Genomic DNA, 17356 nt, shown 5'->3' with positions numbered 1-17356 from the left:
CAATAAAGTAAATGGGACATATTTAATTAAATAAGAGGTGGTTAAATTCATAGGGATTGTTAAATTAACTTTCCTGCATTCTGTTTTCGCCTCCCTTACTGTTTGGATGTGAAAATGTACTGTGTGGTTCTTACCTTATCACCTTTTTCTTCAGGTTCATCTTCATTTAGGAATTCTCGTTTGGGATATGGAATCTGGCAGCCAGCAAACACACTACAAATCATTAGAAAGAAAGAATATATGTCATGACCTAAAATCTATGCTATCACTGACCTTGTTCATTTAAAATTCCAGTTTTTTTCTTATTTCCTATTCTTCATCTGTGGCTGGTGTTTGCTGGATGCCTCCAAACACAACTTAATTTAAGCATTAAAGAAAAGAGCAATTCATTGTCTGAAGTTTTATACTAGTTGCCACATTCAATAACAAACCTTAACAGTTGTTAAGCAAGAGGAACATATGTGACATAGGAGTTTCTCCACACAAACTTCATCAGCATTAAAAATGAGTGAATTTGTGCTTGCTTCAACAATAAAAATACTTTTGTTCTCAAGAAAAGCTGCACCACTAATAAATCCAAGCGCAATTTATATACGTGGGTATAACCAAAGATGGGGAAATAGAAGGGTTTGGTAGTACAGTGGACACACTGAATTTTAAATTCTCAGTCTCGGCTTTGTTTTTATCTGTAAAACTGACAAATGGTCATATCTAAAATACTCATTTTCATTCACTGTTTAGCCTGTTTCAAAATACAGGCCCTTTCTCTTGAGTAATTTTTCTCTGAGGTAGTATTAATGAAGAAAGTAAAATACTTCAGTAACAAGTGCTCTCTTGCTTTCAACCACCACCCGACATCCTCAACCTGGAGCAAAGGACATAGAAAAAGTGGGATACATACTCTAATGTCGGCAAAGGGTCCTCCTGAAAATAGGGATCCTGCAGAGCCTGCTCTGAGGTAATTCTCTTGGTTGGATCCATAGTAAGGAGTTTTTGAAGCTAGAGTGACACATAAGAAATCGATAGCTCATAAAAAGGTTTACAAGCCAATGTTTTGACTTTTGTACTAATGTCTAACAGAATTAATATCAAATGCCATTTTATATAGCTCACAGCACTATTAGTACACTACACAAATTTATGTGAAATTGGCAAGAATCAATAGCACTGAAGTCCTTTTTAGAATTTAATTCTTTTTCTGATTAATCATTGATAAAAAATAACACTAGAAGTCAAGGGTGACATCTCAAAAGGTAAATATTTAATTTTGTCCCAGCATCCACCAATTTCTTTTCTTTCTTAAGAGAAGGAATAGCTGGGACAATCCATGGGAAATGGAATGAGGCGAGAGCTGAGGATCTGAAGCCCCTGTCTGGGAGAGATTCACCTACCAAGAGGAACACTTTGCTGTCAGGTTTGACCTTGTGTTTCTCCATGTACTTTATGAGGCTACTGTTGGCATACCTGCAAGGATACAACAATCACACGTCATTGGAGAACATGCGCATCATTTATGTTTTTTAACAGAAAGCTCCAAGATTGGTTTTCCTATAAGGTATATGTTTATGCCATTGTTTTTTCTGTTTAAAATGGAACTCGAAACCAAATATTGGTCAATGTGTGGAGAAATAGGAGTTGTTACATACTGCATGCAAGAATTTACACTGTTATAAGCACTTTGGAAAATAATTATGTATTAACAATTAGGGTTGAAAATGTGAATATCTTATGACCCACCCATTCCTTACTTAGGGACATACTCTAGTCTAAGAGAGATTTTTGCACATGTATTTCAGGATACATGGACAAAATATGATCTTGGAAGCATTGTTGTAATAGAAAAAACCTGTAAACAACCCAAATGTCTATCTGCTAAAGAATAGGTAATTAAATTGTTATGTATTCACAGAATGGAACGTTAACAATAGTAGAAATGAATACAGAGGTTGAATGGAGGAAAAAAGCAAATTGCAGAACAGTACAGGACTGTTTATATAAAAAGTTCAAAGCTATGTTAAATTCAACAATAGTTTATTTAATGATACATATGTAGTAAAACTATAATGAAAAATGAGGATTGGTAAACACAAATTAAGAACAGTGGCCACCCTCTGGGAGGGATGTCAACAGAAAGGAAAGGCCCAGAGAGCACTTCAGCGATCTTAGCGATGTTCTGTTTCTTCGGTTGAGGGGTGAATTGAGGGGTATTCACTTTATTATTATAAATAGACTACATATTTTCATCATACACATTCTTTCCTATACATGAAATATTTCAAATTAAAAAGTTTAAAAAACGGGTAATATATGTTCATGGTAGAAAATTTAGAGAATATAGAAAACTGTAAAGAATAAAATTAAAGTCACTCATAATCAAGTCATTCAGTAATAAAGAACCACTGTCAAGATTTTGACAATTTCCTTTGGCATTTTATATAGAGATATTACAAACACTGGAGAATTTTTGTTGTTTTTACAAAATTGGGATCATATTGTACAAATTGTTCTTTTTTCACTTAACATTGCTTCATAAACATTTTTCCTTGTCAAATGCTCTTTAAACTTATTATTTGTAGTGGTTGTGTTACTAATATTGTTTGTGTCATAATAGTTATGAAATGCAGGTCCTCGTAGGTAAATCTGGTACACACTGCAGGAAGACAACACTGCAGAGTAGGTGAAAATCACAGACCCCTACCCGACCATGACTCAGTCATTCACCAGTTGTGTGATTTTGGTTCAGTTAACCTCTAGGAAAGGCTTAGGTTCCTCTGAAAAATGATTATAATCATACCCACAGAACAAAATCTTGAAATTATTAGGTCAAAGGGTATAAACATTTCAAAGCTTTTTTAAATGTGTTCTAGAACCTTGCTACACACACCTGGCCCTCAGATTTGGAGCATGAGCACCTGAGAACCTGCATTAGCAATGCATTTTCGGGTTCCATCCCAGATTCTGAACTAGAATCTGCATTTTAACAAGGTCCCTAGGTGATCTGTAGGTACATTAAAGTTTAAGAAGCCTTCATTATCAACAGTAGCATACAAGTAAAATGTTCATTATACCTTTGCCAACCAACACTGGGTATTTTCATTTTAAAAATCTTTGCTATGTATATTAATTTTTTTTCCTTCTATACCAGGAACATTTTTATTGCCAAGGTAGCCACTGAGTTCGGTAATGGGAAGAAACTTTAAGTAGAAATGAAGTCTGTCTACAATTTTTTGGTTTCTATGTTGAATCGACTGATTTCTTGGGTTAACTCCAGACTCAAAGTTATTTGTTTCTATCGTCGCATAAAAAGCCTTGAACTTCAGAAATCCTATTGCTCAATTCCCAATGTGGTTTCTTCTTATATCTCCTAGTATTTTAGTTAACCTGAATTGTTTGTCATTTTCTGAATTATCCTCTTCAGATTTGTTAGTTTGAAGCTGAACGGTTTTCAAAGTAATTAAAACTCTTTATATACATTATGAAGCATTTTATCAGACCATGTTTATTTGAACATTCAATCTCTAAAGTAAACCTAATGATTTTCTTTCAGTTCTCTTTTGACCTTGCTTTCTAATGAGCTAATAAGTGCTGACACTTTTAGAAAGAGTACAGAAATTTCTTTTGTTATCCTCCCCAATTCACTTTGGAAATAAGCTTTGGGGTTCTTTTTATCTGATATAATGAAAACAAATTACTCTTTCACTTTTTATGCCATTTGAAATAGTATTTCCTGGAACTTTTTTCTTTATTATATTTTACTTTAATGACTTGGATGTATTATATTAGATTTAGCTAGTTTTTAATAAATCTCATTTTATCTTATGTAACAGTAGTCTACTTTTACATGGGTAGAATTGTTTACTTAGGAAGTACGGGCTATTATCTCTAAACTTTTTCTATTCTTTTTCTAACTGGATATCATTTATCTTTTAAAATTTCTTTAATTTTAAAATTTCTTCTCCTTTAATTTTTGGTTGTTATAAACACTATTGTTTTTTTGGTAAAAAAATTTCCTTTGATCTTTAAATACTAAATTAAATGTTAAGCATCTTCATTAATTTTCTCCATTTTTTATATTATTAGAGTATCTTGAATTACTTGAACCATTTTTACTGAATACCCATTTGACAAGTAACTAATGAGCATGTATTATGTACCAGACCCTGTACATATGGGGAGGCATATAATGGTATGTAAAATAGACAGGATCCATACTATCTAGAGGGAAAGGTAGATAAGTATTCAAAAGCCAACTGTAGTGCTAAGTTATCAATGCACTACACCTAATTCAGACCTGGAAGGTCAGGGAAGGACTCATCAGGCAAGTGATGACTAAGCCAAGACCTAAAGGATAAATAAAAAGGATAAAGAGGAGTGAGTCTGATGAAATGGGTGGAAGGAAAGTACATCTTAAACTGAGGGAACAGCATGTATAAAAATCCAAAGGGGAAAAAAAAGCTCAGGATGTTTGAGGTTCTTAAAGAAATTCAGATATCTAGGCTATAGAATACAAAGTGAAGAGTGGTTTGGGAGATGAATTTGGTGATGTAGAAGCCAAGGCTTTGTTAGCTGTATTATGGAATTGAGAACAATGGAGACTTAAGAGCAACTAAAAGACCGACATGATCGAATTTGCTTTTGGCAATGATTGCAGTATAGTAAGCTGGAATGAAGACTGGAGGTGGGACTTAGGAGGCCACTGCAGGGTTCTAAGTGAGAGAGTGGTGGTCTGCACTTGAATGGTGGCAGGGTAAATGAAGAGAAATACAAAGATTCAAAGGATATTTAGAACAAAGAACTGACTGGATTTCATATTTGGACATAGGGAGTAGTTTAAAACAGAAGAGAGTGAGACAGAATCAGGGATATTTCTCCTGTCTTTGGCTTCAACAATTAGGTGAGTTGAGGCATGTACGTTGAGTAGAATCATAAGATATAAGATAGGAAATATAGCAGGAGGAGAGGTGTAAGAGCATAAATGAGTTCGGTTTTGGACATTTAATTTTAAGTATTTAGGAAACATTCAAATTGGGACTCCATAAGACAATTAGATAAATGGGTCTGAAACTTGGAAAAGAGATCTGAGTAGGATATATAAATTGGGAGTTATCAGCATAACTGATGGTAAATTATGGCCACAGAATTGTGGAGACTGCCTGGGAACAAGTCTAGAGAAAAGAAAACCTTGAGCAAATCAGTGCTATCTAAGAGATGGATGGGTATTGTATGAAAGGAGAGAAGGTTAGCACTCCCCTTGGCAAGGATGGAAGAGGCCTTTGAGTCTGACAACAGGCATCTAATTATATTTTTGTTGTTGTTGTTGTTGTTTTTTAAAGAGATAGGTAGAGGCAAAGGATTCCACCAAGGACTGTGTAACAGAGGGGCCAAAAGTGATTGGTGCCATTCTCACTTCTCTTTATGATGTCTGCTTTTATTCCTACAAGCCATCCTGTCCTGAAAGTTTTCCATTAAGCTGTCCAAAAGAGAACCTCTTCTACCTTTTCCTCCAGGCATGCCTATTTATAACAAACTTCTCACTTCTACTCAATGTACATGTCCCCACCAGTTACTCAGATCCCAAGCCATGTGTTCCTCCTTCTTGGTTCCTAGTCCAGCATTTCAGTCATCAGTCAATACTTGAATAAAGATAAAATCACAGTTGTAGTCTTGAACTGAGTCCTTATCATGCTAAAACATAAATGACATTTAAACTATCTACTGACCCATAACTTCTTAGAAGTTTTTAAATACTACAGCCTATGCCTGGCATATATGTGAATAACATCTGGAATATTTTCTTTGAACCACTGGTGCAATTAATATACTGAAATCTAAGTTTCTGGTTTAAATAATAATCTATATCTGCTTGTTTGTTTTTTTTAAAGAATTAATTTAAATACTTCCCATTGAAGTTACTACTTACGTTGTTCTTCTAAAGTCTTTTTGAAGTGTGGGGTATTCTGGCATCTTTCTAATATCTTCCCAGTCTTTATCTTACAAAAAAAGATTGAATATTGTTATAGGAAATAATGTATTACTTTTATCAAAACTTTCCTAGTTATTTTAGCTTAAAAGATATATAAAATTACTTAAAATATGCTTTTGAAAAGTAATGATTTTGAAATACCATTTCAAATATTTTAAAAAGGAAAATAAATTACCTGCAGGAAACCCCATGACACTAAATATCCGATCCAGTTGATCATGATGGAAGGGATTGCTTGTTTTTATATCTTCCTGACGACAGTGAAAAATAGGTTCTGAAGTCAACAATTCAGCGAATATGCAACCTATTGCCCATATATCTATGAAGAAAAAAAAACAAGCTTGTGTAAACATTTATTATATTTCTTTGGTTGTAATTCCTGGGTATAATCACAACCTACATATAAAAATACTTTTCAGGGAAGCAATACACAAAGTACAATAAGTGTATTAAGAAAACGAGACATGAATAGCTGATCATCACACATTGAAAGCCAACTAAAAAAACATTTATTTATATATTTCCTGATGAAGATAATTGTGGGAAACTCAATTTAGCAAGCAATAAATTTATATTTAGGCAAAAGTCTTTCCAACCACTATTAATAATTCAATTATGAAAGCATTCAACTAATAATCTAATACAGGACATAATACCCAAGATTTGATAGACTAAAACAATATCATCATGGTCAGGTATGGCAATATATTTTTTTAAAGCAATCGAATGCATAATGATAGAGAAGAATTTCTGAGTTGTGAGGATAGATCAAGAGTATAGGCCACATAAAATGATTTGGATAAACTCAACTTTTGTCTGAAAGACTACCAACTTCAGTTTTTTTTTGTTTTGTTTTTGTTTTTTAACAAATTGTAAGTCTAGAAGCTGATCAAAACACCAGTAGACCTCAGCAGAGATAAATGTTATCTAAATATACTCACCTAGATGTTTACTCAATCCTCCAAAATCTCAGGATAAAGTTAGGCATCTTTAAAAGTTTTATTAACTATTTCAAATCACCAGTTATAGATTATTCTATTTGGATTTTATACATTGAAAAACTAATTTAGATTCTGAGACTGTATTATATAATAATGTTTTGCCAAATATACATGTGAATTAATTTTTGTAAGATGTATATTCATATTTATCCACTTAAATAAAGCTGTTTAATTAGTATTTTTTTAAGTTAGTAATGTATGAACTATATATAGTACAGTATAGAAAGTAGTGTTTAGTAGCCTACCAAATGTGAAAATCACATTCTGTAGAAAAGCTAAATAAAAAAGTCTAATAATATCCATCAGCTAGAATGAGTGTTTGTATGCTCTTTTGTAAAACAAATTACCAAATGTTTAAAAAATATATAAAGTAATATCTCACATATTTGACTCCATTCAGGAATGGTTTCCTACCACATAAGTTAGCCTTCTGGATAATGGAAACATATCCTTTCAATATCTATTTTTTATTACACCTCTACCTGCCATCTTAAGAGGCTATAAAATATAATTTGATCTTTCTTAATGATGCAGGAGGGTCATCACTATGAACGTTCATCACTAAAGAGTAGAGTAGAAACGCTGTTCAGTGTCCGCTCTTTCTTTCTCTCTCCCACATCATGTTGGTTGTCACTCTTACCTCTGATGATCCCATCTCTCTTCCTGTGGTTTGCCTCTACTGTGCATTTAACTGGAACTACTACTGTAAGTTGCTGGTCATGCCAATTCCTGGTTTGTCCTCAATTCAAAGGACAGGAGCCAGGATCTAGAGTTCTCTGAGAACTGCTAAGAGAACCTCAGTTTAACAGGTAGTGTAATATCCTAGGGATGCCTGATTCATATTAGCCTCTAATTTTAAATGGTCATCTGGACACTGTACCATAAATACCCATTTCTCTTTTCTTTTTCCTCTATTAATGACTTATTCTCCTCTCTTTCTCACACACACACAGAGCCACTCCCCTCCCTCACTGAACGTCATTCCATAAACCTCCACTGATATCAAATCATCGAACTCTCTTATTTCTATGCTTTGAATAGAAATATTCATATCTGACATAAACCAGATATGGAGAAGAGTAAGAATGAGTGAATGTGTGTGTGCTCATATGTCTGCTATGAATATATTTCAATCTTAAAGATAATTGATTTGGGGATTATTTTTTCTATGTCTTAACTTTTTTCCTAACTTCTACCCAAAATGGATAACTGGGACTTGACTGAAATTAGAAATTAGTGATTATACTTTTATCTTTGAGTAAGTGGTAAATCTCATTTACTGAGCAAGTAAGTTACTAGCTGCTTAAAATTCAATTTCGGTTCTCCTTACCCTGAGAAAACAAGAAATATAGTTACTTTCCAATTGACGCCCAATTATCTTTATTTCCAAAAAAACACGTCCATTTTTATTTCAACAAAATGGCAATTAATCATAAAATATTCAAAAAACTGTGCTTCTCAAAGTATGGGCTGTCAGTGTGTAGACCACATACCACAGAATCACCTAATGGTACATGTTAAAAATGGGCCTTACCATGGATTTCGTATAAGAATCTCTAAGAGTGGGACAGACTTTGGTGAGGAGTCATTTAGTATTTTAGCTGAATTTGTCTTTCCTTACTGGAAATCGCCCTTCTAGATATAGGCTGTAGCAGTGCTTGGTGAGAGTCCAACACATGGATTTCTACTGTCATCACAGCTTCTACTCTCTACCAGGTGCCCTGGGTTATTTCACCATTAATTCTGTTCTGAGGTACCACCCCTGTTGTTTCCAACTAACACTTCCCCTTCCTCTGGCTCACTTTCAGTCTCCCCCTATCCTCTGGTGCCTTCTGAAATTGTCTACAAGATTTTACTGGTTCTCAATAGAGACTTAATAACAGAAAAAACAAATATAATTCTAAAAGTCTCAAAAATACAGCCCTACTATAAAAGTTACTCATTGAAATATAGAATCAGGCTCTGATTCTTACTCCTCATTCTTAGGAGCACTCCATTCCTTCCATGTGCTTTTTGTAGTTTTCCCTTCTTTACCCTTCATAGACAGCTGCCATTGTCCATTGCTGACAACATGGGCTTGGCTGCCTTACTATGCCTTACTATGGGCTCGACTGCTAGGGGAAAGGTCCACAGTCAGTCTCACATTCCTCTACTGTCAAACACATACTGGTTTTCCTCATAGTGTTGAGGCTACTCATGGGTTTTTTCACGAATTTAATGAAATTTTTAAGCAAGTATTACAATATTCCAGCACTGTGCTAATGTCTCAGTCACTGGACAAAGTATAAATGTGTTCTGGATGTCTGAGTTTTGCAGAAATTAGACCTCCTAATGAGGGAGGACGTTATTATAATTAAATTTTTGTTTCCCTTTTTACCGATGAATAGATTAATTATCAGTCTAATCTTTCCAAATGTAAGAACTTTAGTACTTTGAGTGTCACCAGGTTTTTCATAAGCTTAACAGAGAAAGAATTGTCTATATAAAAGGAAAATCTAAAGAAATATACTTAGCAAATTTAGGTACCTTATAGAACTAGCCCTTCACATCAATAGCACTATTTACTCCTTCCCTATCCTCTCTTTTTAGCTCCTTTAAAGAAATCTCTAGGTTTGAGGAGGGCTCTCTCTTCCTCCCTCAGGTTGCAGTTGGATCCTCTGAGGACAATATGGTGCTACCAGGTAGAAAAACTTCTGATGCTTCTGTCCTGAAGCAGACTTTAAATCCCACAGAGAGTGTATTTATAACAGATTTTCTTACTCGTTTTTTTTGCTTTTGTTTTTTTTAACTGGGAGAGATGGTAAGATGAGGAGCATAGCTAATCCACCTAGACTCTATTTCCTACCTTAATGGAGAAACTGCCATTCTGATAACTGTAGTGGTAAGAAGGAACGATTAGTCATATTGTTTCTTGCTTAGGGAAAGGCTGGCTAACTTTTCCCCAGATAGAAGGGGCTCTTCCAACGCCACACTACTCCCATTTTCTTTTTGTGAAGAAAACAATTCCAAACCTCTCTCCAGTTCTTCTGATCAATAGCTGGTAAGTGCAAAATAAAATTTGCATGTTATCATTTCCATAGCAAGTCAAGAAGATCAGATACCTCTATTCTCTACAAGAAAATTCTTTCTTCTTTTAAAAGAACCATTTTCTCCTATACAGTTAAAAATCCAAATCTATCAGACTATGAAATCTAGGAATATAAAAGACAACAGGACTTTTACAAAGAGATACAAAGTGGTTTTTATAAAGCAGCCTTATTATTATACCATTTGGTATTCATGATAATTCAATGCCAAGAGAGTAAATCATTTTATACTAACTTACCAATGGCCTTTGTATAATGCCTTGCACCAAGCAAAAGTTCTGGAGCCCGATACCAAAAGGTCACAACTACTGGATCCAAATCTGCAAGTGGCTTTAGAGGAGAATTAAATAATCTGGCAAAACCCATGTCAGCTAAAAAATAAAAAAATAATAATATAAAACTCAGTTTGGCATGGTATTAGAATCATGGCAAGTTACTAACCTCATAAAGGAATCCTGTTCCTTCCTTTTGAACCAGTGGTCTGTACCAGGCACCAGATTTCTCCTTCTGAGGTAGATACTATTATTGTGCCTACTTTACTGATTAAGAAACTGAGTCTTAAAGACATTCTGACTTGCCCAAGGTCGTAGAGCTATTGAGTACAGAGTCAGAATTAGAATCCAGGTCTGACTTCAGATTTCTGTCTTTAAGAGACAATTACAATAACATTCTTAGATTTCTTTTTAAATTGAAAATAGTGTAAAAGCTTCCATGATCTTAGTTCAGTGTATGCTGCAGTTGGTTCTTGTAGACTCATGAGTGCCAATTTGTATGTATATTTAATCAACTCTGAGCTCAGTGGCATCATGTTGGTTGCTTAAAACTGGCTATGGTAGTATTTACATCATAAAAAACAGCAAATGCTACAAATTGGAGCTTTTTTCCCTCAGAGCCTGTTACCAGCATATCACTTACATGTTTCCAAGCACATGTAGAGAACACATGAGATAATTTGTTGTAATCCAGCATTTAACAAAGGTCTACACCAAAGCTAACTGATATAAATATTAGAGAAGTACAAAAGTAGTAAAAAGACTATTACTAAATAAGGTTCCAGAGACTAATTTTCTTAAGATTTCAAAAACAACAAGTACCTTATATCTACAAAGCATATTAGTTTATAAACGGTTTTCACATACACCATATATCACTTCATTTAATCCTCATAAGAACACTGGTTTAATAAGGATTTTGGTCCCCACTTCTGAGATAAAGAATCTAAGGCCCAAAGCAGTTAAACAACTTGCCCATGGTCATAGAGATAGTAAGTAAAAGATACCAGTCCTCAAGCAAAAACCATGTTATATATATAATCAGTAGCTACGTTCTTAACCACTGATCTGACATCCAGTAAATTATACATGTCATAATTATATGTCACAAAGGTAAAATCACAAGAATTATAAACCTCTGTAATTTGAAATATATAATATACACAGTGTATTTTTATTATAAGGGGACCCAATGTATTATAAAATGCACAAATAGTACATAAAATTTCAACTACAGAGAATCATTTAATCTAAAACTAATACGTTATGCTACAACATACATTAAAATTTTAATTTAATTAGAGTTTGAATAATTATAAGACTTTCTGAAAATGCTTTGGAGAAGCGAGGTCTTAAAAAATAAAGCTGTCCAAGGAAGTCTGTGCTAATGCCTACTCTTTCTTAACTAAATTTCTCTATAGCAAATGATGATATTCTACCAATACTATATCTACTTCAAAGCACTGCTTTATGTACTTAACAGATGCTGACTGTTGTTAATGACTAAGTAATATGATGGAATGCTGTTCCACCCATTGAAAAGAATTTTGAAGTAAAGGCTAAATAAAGCCAGTATTTCTCCCTTTATTCTCTACCTCCTTAGTTTATCTAAGCCACATCTATTCACTGTCAAATGAAATCAAGGCCAGAGAGCACAATAAACATTCTTAAAACAATTCCTGTTTATTGTATGAACTTCAAAAGAGTTTCAAACTATTTTTAAAATAATTACTAATTTAGATAAAAGGTACCTTAGCCTAAATATTACTAACAGTTGTTTTGCTAAAATTAGATATGAGTGAAATTTTCAATTCAACTCGTAGCGGTAGTAAAATTCTGGTGTGGATGCTGATTAGGCCATCTCATGTGACAGAAAAACAGCAAGAGACAGGGTCTACAACAAGGAGCTTAAATGAAAGTGAGATGACATAATACACGGAATGGACCCCCAAAAAAGGATAAGTACTGTAAGAAAAAAGGAAAGTTGCTACTGCTTTCTACTTGACTCTGAGTCCCGTGATGGAAGATTCCACATCTCCTTCACAGTTTTATCTGGAATGATGTTTGATAAACATTTGTAGAAGTGGACTAAATTGAAAGTAGACAGAACTTGAGCTGGATTCTGAAGGATAAATTGTTGTGAATGGTAAAGAAGGCAATAAGCATTTTAGGTAAGATATAGGAAGTCTTTAGGTTGCTGAGGAGGGAAAGGCTCATATACAGGGAAGGGCATAATGTGTTTTCCATTAGGCTATGCTTTTCTTATCAGCCAAAAAAGAACTGCATTAAAGTGTTAAGCACAGGGATCAGAGGATTACTAATTTTAAAAGAAATAGTGTGCTATTAAAACAAAATTTAAAGCAATTTAACAATGAGATTATTTATTTGACCTTTATTATTAATTATTGCTTACTTTGAACCCTTGTTTTATCCCTAATCTTGGATAAAATTGTAATCCTAAAATCGTAATCCTTAATCATAACAGTAGGGCAACTAACTAGCCTGGCTAGAATACAGAATTTATATTGAGAAACAGTAGAGATATTTGGGAGTAGTAAGAAGACATTAAGTTTGGGTGACTGTGTTAAATGTGACGATGGGTATGAATAAGGGAAAGTATAAGATGATGGTGAATTTGGTTTGGAATAATAGAGTATAGATGGCCAACAAGACAACCAAATAAAGACAAAGATTTCACCTAGGGTGAGAGAACAGAATCTGAGATCCAGTTCTTAGAATAATTTTCATAGAATCCAAGATTTTGAGGCCACAACTTATCAATTCCCTAAAAAAGTAATTGTAAAGGGAGGCCATGTTCTAAGCCAGTGCCTAGGGTGTCTTAATAGGAGTAAGAGGCAATAATGAATAAAAATACCGAGGTAACAGTGAAAGTGATATATAAGAAAATAGAATTATGTGATGTCATATAGAAAAAAAGTTCCAAGGTCGGACTTGTCAGAAAAACAAATGGCTAAGGCAATAAAGGAAAATGGAGGCCACTAGATTTAGTAAGATAGAAGTCAAAGGTGTCCTTTTAGAGAGCAATTTCTAAAGGGGATGGGATTAGAGGCCAGATTATAATAAATTAGGGTGAATAGAACCAATGGGTGAATATCATGTGTGCTAGAAGTAGAAGAAAAAAGTAAAAATAAAATAAATGGTAAAGAAAAGAAAGTGGATATGAGAAGATTTATTTTAAAATTGGGAAGAGGACCATGAATGTTTAAAGGTGAAGAGGAGAAACTGGAGAAGGGGCGAAGGGAGATCCTATAATATGAGGAACTTAAGGATAGCAGGAAGATTATTTAGAAGCTAAGAAGGGCACTAGATGGGTCTTAGAAGCAAAGAGTCACTCTTTCTCTAACAGTTTCAAAGGCAGAGCTGTGCTGACAAGAAGTGGTCAGTAAGGTCATACCAGATAGCTTTGATATCACTAAGTATCAATGTTGGCAGGGAAAGAGACTCTGGATTTGGAATTCAAGTCCTTCCTTTGAAAGGCTAAACAAGCTACAACCTATCTAAATCCAGCTTTCCTTATCTGCAATACCTACCACAGAGAGTGGTTGTTTACAATAATGAGTTAACATATGAAAGTAAATATCACGGTGGATAGTAAACTGTCTACTTTACTGTATCTCACAGGAAGGAACCATTCTTTATTTCCCTTCCACTTTCACCAGTGTCTAGCAAAAAGTAGGTGCTCAATAAATGCCTATAAGAAAAACAACATAAGAATGAGTGAGAAACAAGTGAGGAGTGGCAGAAAGGGGATGGGGAAGAAAGGTGAAGTGGAAAGAAAGTAGTAACCTGGTTCCTAATTAACATCAGCAAAACTTTTGAATGACTGAATTGCAGTAAACTCAGAGTAGAAGTTTAAGGAAAAGGTTTACAATGGCTTCTTCAGGAACTGGGATAGTGAATTAATTGGAGCAGTAGAAGACCAAGCAGCAGGGCAGGGTCAGCTGAAGTAGGACAGAATGAATTTGTAGTAGGTCAAGTTAGCACAATTTTGCACCAACCCTAGCATGGTATATTCTAATAGCAAAGAAAGCATGTTGATGAAACAACTTTTATTTCAAAATCCTTCTAAAAAACATCGAACATTCAATAAATATAATTTTTATTAAAAGAAATTAGAATAAAGCATTTCTTAGCTCATTTTCTCCCAAATATGTCAGAGGTATAAATATGTTAATTTTTTTTAGAAACTTCAGGGTTTTAAAGGAAATTTTAATATCCAGATTAAGGCTCCTGCCAGTACCTTAATCTAAGACTGGCAAGTAAGAGTCTATAAACATATACATTCATTTGGAAAGCATACACAAATACGTATTCATTTGGTACCTGGCAAAGGACATATGTGGCAGGAGGGATGGGAGAAGTGGCGTGGGGAATCTGTGAAAATCTATATGTATTAGGTCAGGGTAGGTGGGATGTATTCAGGGAAAGAACATTTGATACAGCTGAGACAAAAGCAAGATTTAAGAAATTATGTTTAGGATGGCTGTGCAGGACAGTAATAGTGGCATAAACACATGCTTGGGGTTTTGTATGGGAATGAATTTTTTGTGGGCTTGCTTGTCTCAGCATAGAGTTATAGAACCTTATTTTGTGAATAAAGCTGAGGGTTTTTATAAACTATCTACGTTTTCAACATTTTTTTCTAAAAATACTATGAAGAAGTAATTTTTAAATGAATTACTTAAATAAATATTAAAACGGGAAACCATCTTTGCAGTCACTTCAGTTTCTTAACAAATTATTTTAGAAATAATTACCTACCTATTTTGACTCTCCCCCTTTCAGGACCTTCTCCCATTACTAGGATATTTGCTGGTTTCTAGAAATAAAAAATAGAGCATTCAAATTACTATGTTTATTCTTTTGACATGCTCTAAAACAGAAAAACATTCTTACAATATGAAAATATCACTTCTATATGTTCATCCAAACTATAATCAAATATTAAGTACCTTCTATATAGTTAAAACATTTGATATCCTTAAAGTTAGTACTAACTTTCCATAAACAACTCTCCTATAGAAACATCTTATTTTCAAAATTATATCATATAAATAATTACAAAGGAATTAAGAATAGCATTTCTGTTTATCCCACAGAAGTAATAAATAATAATTTAAAAATCTGTACAAATTATAAATAGTCTGCTTGCTGTCCACAGCAGAGATCTTGTGGTTGAAAATTTTTATATAAAATTTCAAATCACAACACAATTACTTTCATTTAAATGAATCAAATAAAATATTCCTTGTTAAATAATTCTAAACTACTGTAGGAAAACATGATCAACCTTCAACAGACTCCATTAAAACTCATACGTGTTTTCAGCTATCATTCATATAAAGTGAGAAATTCCAAATATAATTCAAGATGTAAGAAAATAAAAACCAAGGGGAATACAAAGCTACATAAAGAAAAGAGTAGGCTGCAGATGTATCCTTCATCCTCTTTTGCAGACATTTGGAAACAGAGGAACTGTGAAGATAGGCCTTTGGACAAGTAAATCTCCTCTGTAAACTCTCTGTCCAAGGCCTTCTCGGCTGAAACAAAGAAGGAATTATGGAGCTGAGTAACGTCTTAAAGGAGAAATTAACAGGACTTTGTGACTAGTTGAAGTCAAAAAATTAAGTCAAAGGATGATAGAGATTTCACTAAGATTTCCACATCTGTATTATGGCTGACTAGGGGGCACTGTCATTACAGAACAAACACATGCTGTGTAAGAAACAATCCTTGAAGGATACCTGATCTCACAAGCAATCTCTAGCTTCACCCCAAATAAAGTATTCTGGTGGCTGCAGAGTGACAGAAAAGCAGGATAGGCCTGAGGGCGGATGCCAACAATACTCTTCAGTGGGGACACTGAACCTTGGGCCACTAGCACAGCTGAGCCTGCTACCCATAATCAGCCAAGACTCTCAAGGGGACTAAAGTAAACCTAGATGCTATCAGTAGAAGCAAAAGGAAATCCTCTCTGGGGAAACACTTCCTAGCTGAGGCCTAAAGACTAAAGCAACACATTTCATGCTAAAAGCATATTATTTCCATAATGGATTAAAAAAAAAAAAACTATTCATATACTATTTCCAGGAGATCCTCTTAAGTGGAAGCACCATAAAAGCTGAAAATAAAAGTCTATTAAAAGATATATCAGGCAAACTGTGAAAAGAAAGCTGGATCAGCTACAGTAACATCTGACAAAATAGCTTTTAGGACAAAAGCATTATTAGGAGCAGAGATGGTAACTATATAATGATACAAGCAAGAGGCAACACTCCTAAACTTGTGATATACTTGAAATACATATAGCGAAAATTGATATAAAATTGATATAACTATATAACTTCAGGGAGGTACAAGACCAATGATAACATAGTTTTCTCACTGATGTGTCAAGTAGACAAAAGATTAGTAAGATACAGACTATCCAAAGGACACATTTAGCTAGGTTCATCTAGCAGTCATATACACAAATTCTTACTCAATAATTAGAGAATATATATTTTTCTCAAGCACACATGGAATATTTACAAATAGTGATTGTGTACTAGCAGATCTCAACAAATTCAAGGAATTGTTATCAAATAGGCTATGTTCTTTGACCACAAAGCAATTAAGTTAAAAGGCAATTATAAAAGTATAAATTTAAAAATCCATATATTTTGAAATTTAAAAATACTTCTAAACCACTCAGAGGAAAAAGGAGAAACGATGAAGAAGTTAAAAATACTCAGAAATGAAATAATGAAAGTATAACCTAGAAAAACGTGGAATGCAGCTAATGCTGTACTTACAAGGAAAATGTATAGCCTTGAAATATTTGTTAGGAAGGATGAAAATAATTATGTGCCCAAGTTAAAAAAAAAAAAAAGCTCAACATAATAAACCAAAAGAATGTAGAAGTAAAAAGATAAAGATAAGCATGGAAACCTACGAACTAGAGAGGATTTATGAAGCTTCTAGGACAATTAGAGCAAGAGAGAAGGTACAGAT

General features: G+C 34.0%; 1 protein-coding gene and 1 pseudogene across 5 annotated transcripts in view; one reads left to right on the top strand and one right to left on the bottom strand.

The window, feature by feature from the left end:
- CDK19 (cyclin dependent kinase 19) overlaps positions 1-17356 on the bottom strand; it is a 127116-nt gene that overhangs the window by 7706 nt on the left and 102054 nt on the right. For all 5 annotated transcript variants that reach the window (XM_011364823.2, XM_023533386.1, XM_011364820.2 and 2 more), the window contains 7 exons: positions 15125-15182; positions 10310-10441; positions 6159-6302; positions 5921-5990; positions 1392-1464; positions 902-999; positions 135-213 (listed from right to left, as the gene is read on the bottom strand). In XM_011364823.2, coding sequence (XP_011363125.1) covers positions 135-213; positions 902-999; positions 1392-1464; positions 5921-5990; positions 6159-6302; positions 10310-10441; positions 15125-15182 — 654 coding nt within the window. The remainder of the gene's footprint in view (positions 1-134; positions 214-901; positions 1000-1391; positions 1465-5920; positions 5991-6158; positions 6303-10309; positions 10442-15124; positions 15183-17356) is intronic.
- LOC111742798 lies at positions 5217-5329 on the top strand (annotated as a pseudogene).

The sequence above is a fragment of the Pteropus vampyrus genome, unplaced genomic scaffold (assembly GCF_000151845.1).
Source record: "Pteropus vampyrus isolate Shadow unplaced genomic scaffold, Pvam_2.0 Scaffold101, whole genome shotgun sequence".
Lineage (NCBI taxonomy): Eukaryota > Metazoa > Chordata > Mammalia > Chiroptera > Pteropodidae > Pteropus > Pteropus vampyrus.
The sequence above is the reverse complement of the archived record's forward strand: the minus strand, read 5'-3'. Positions and strand labels throughout refer to the sequence as shown.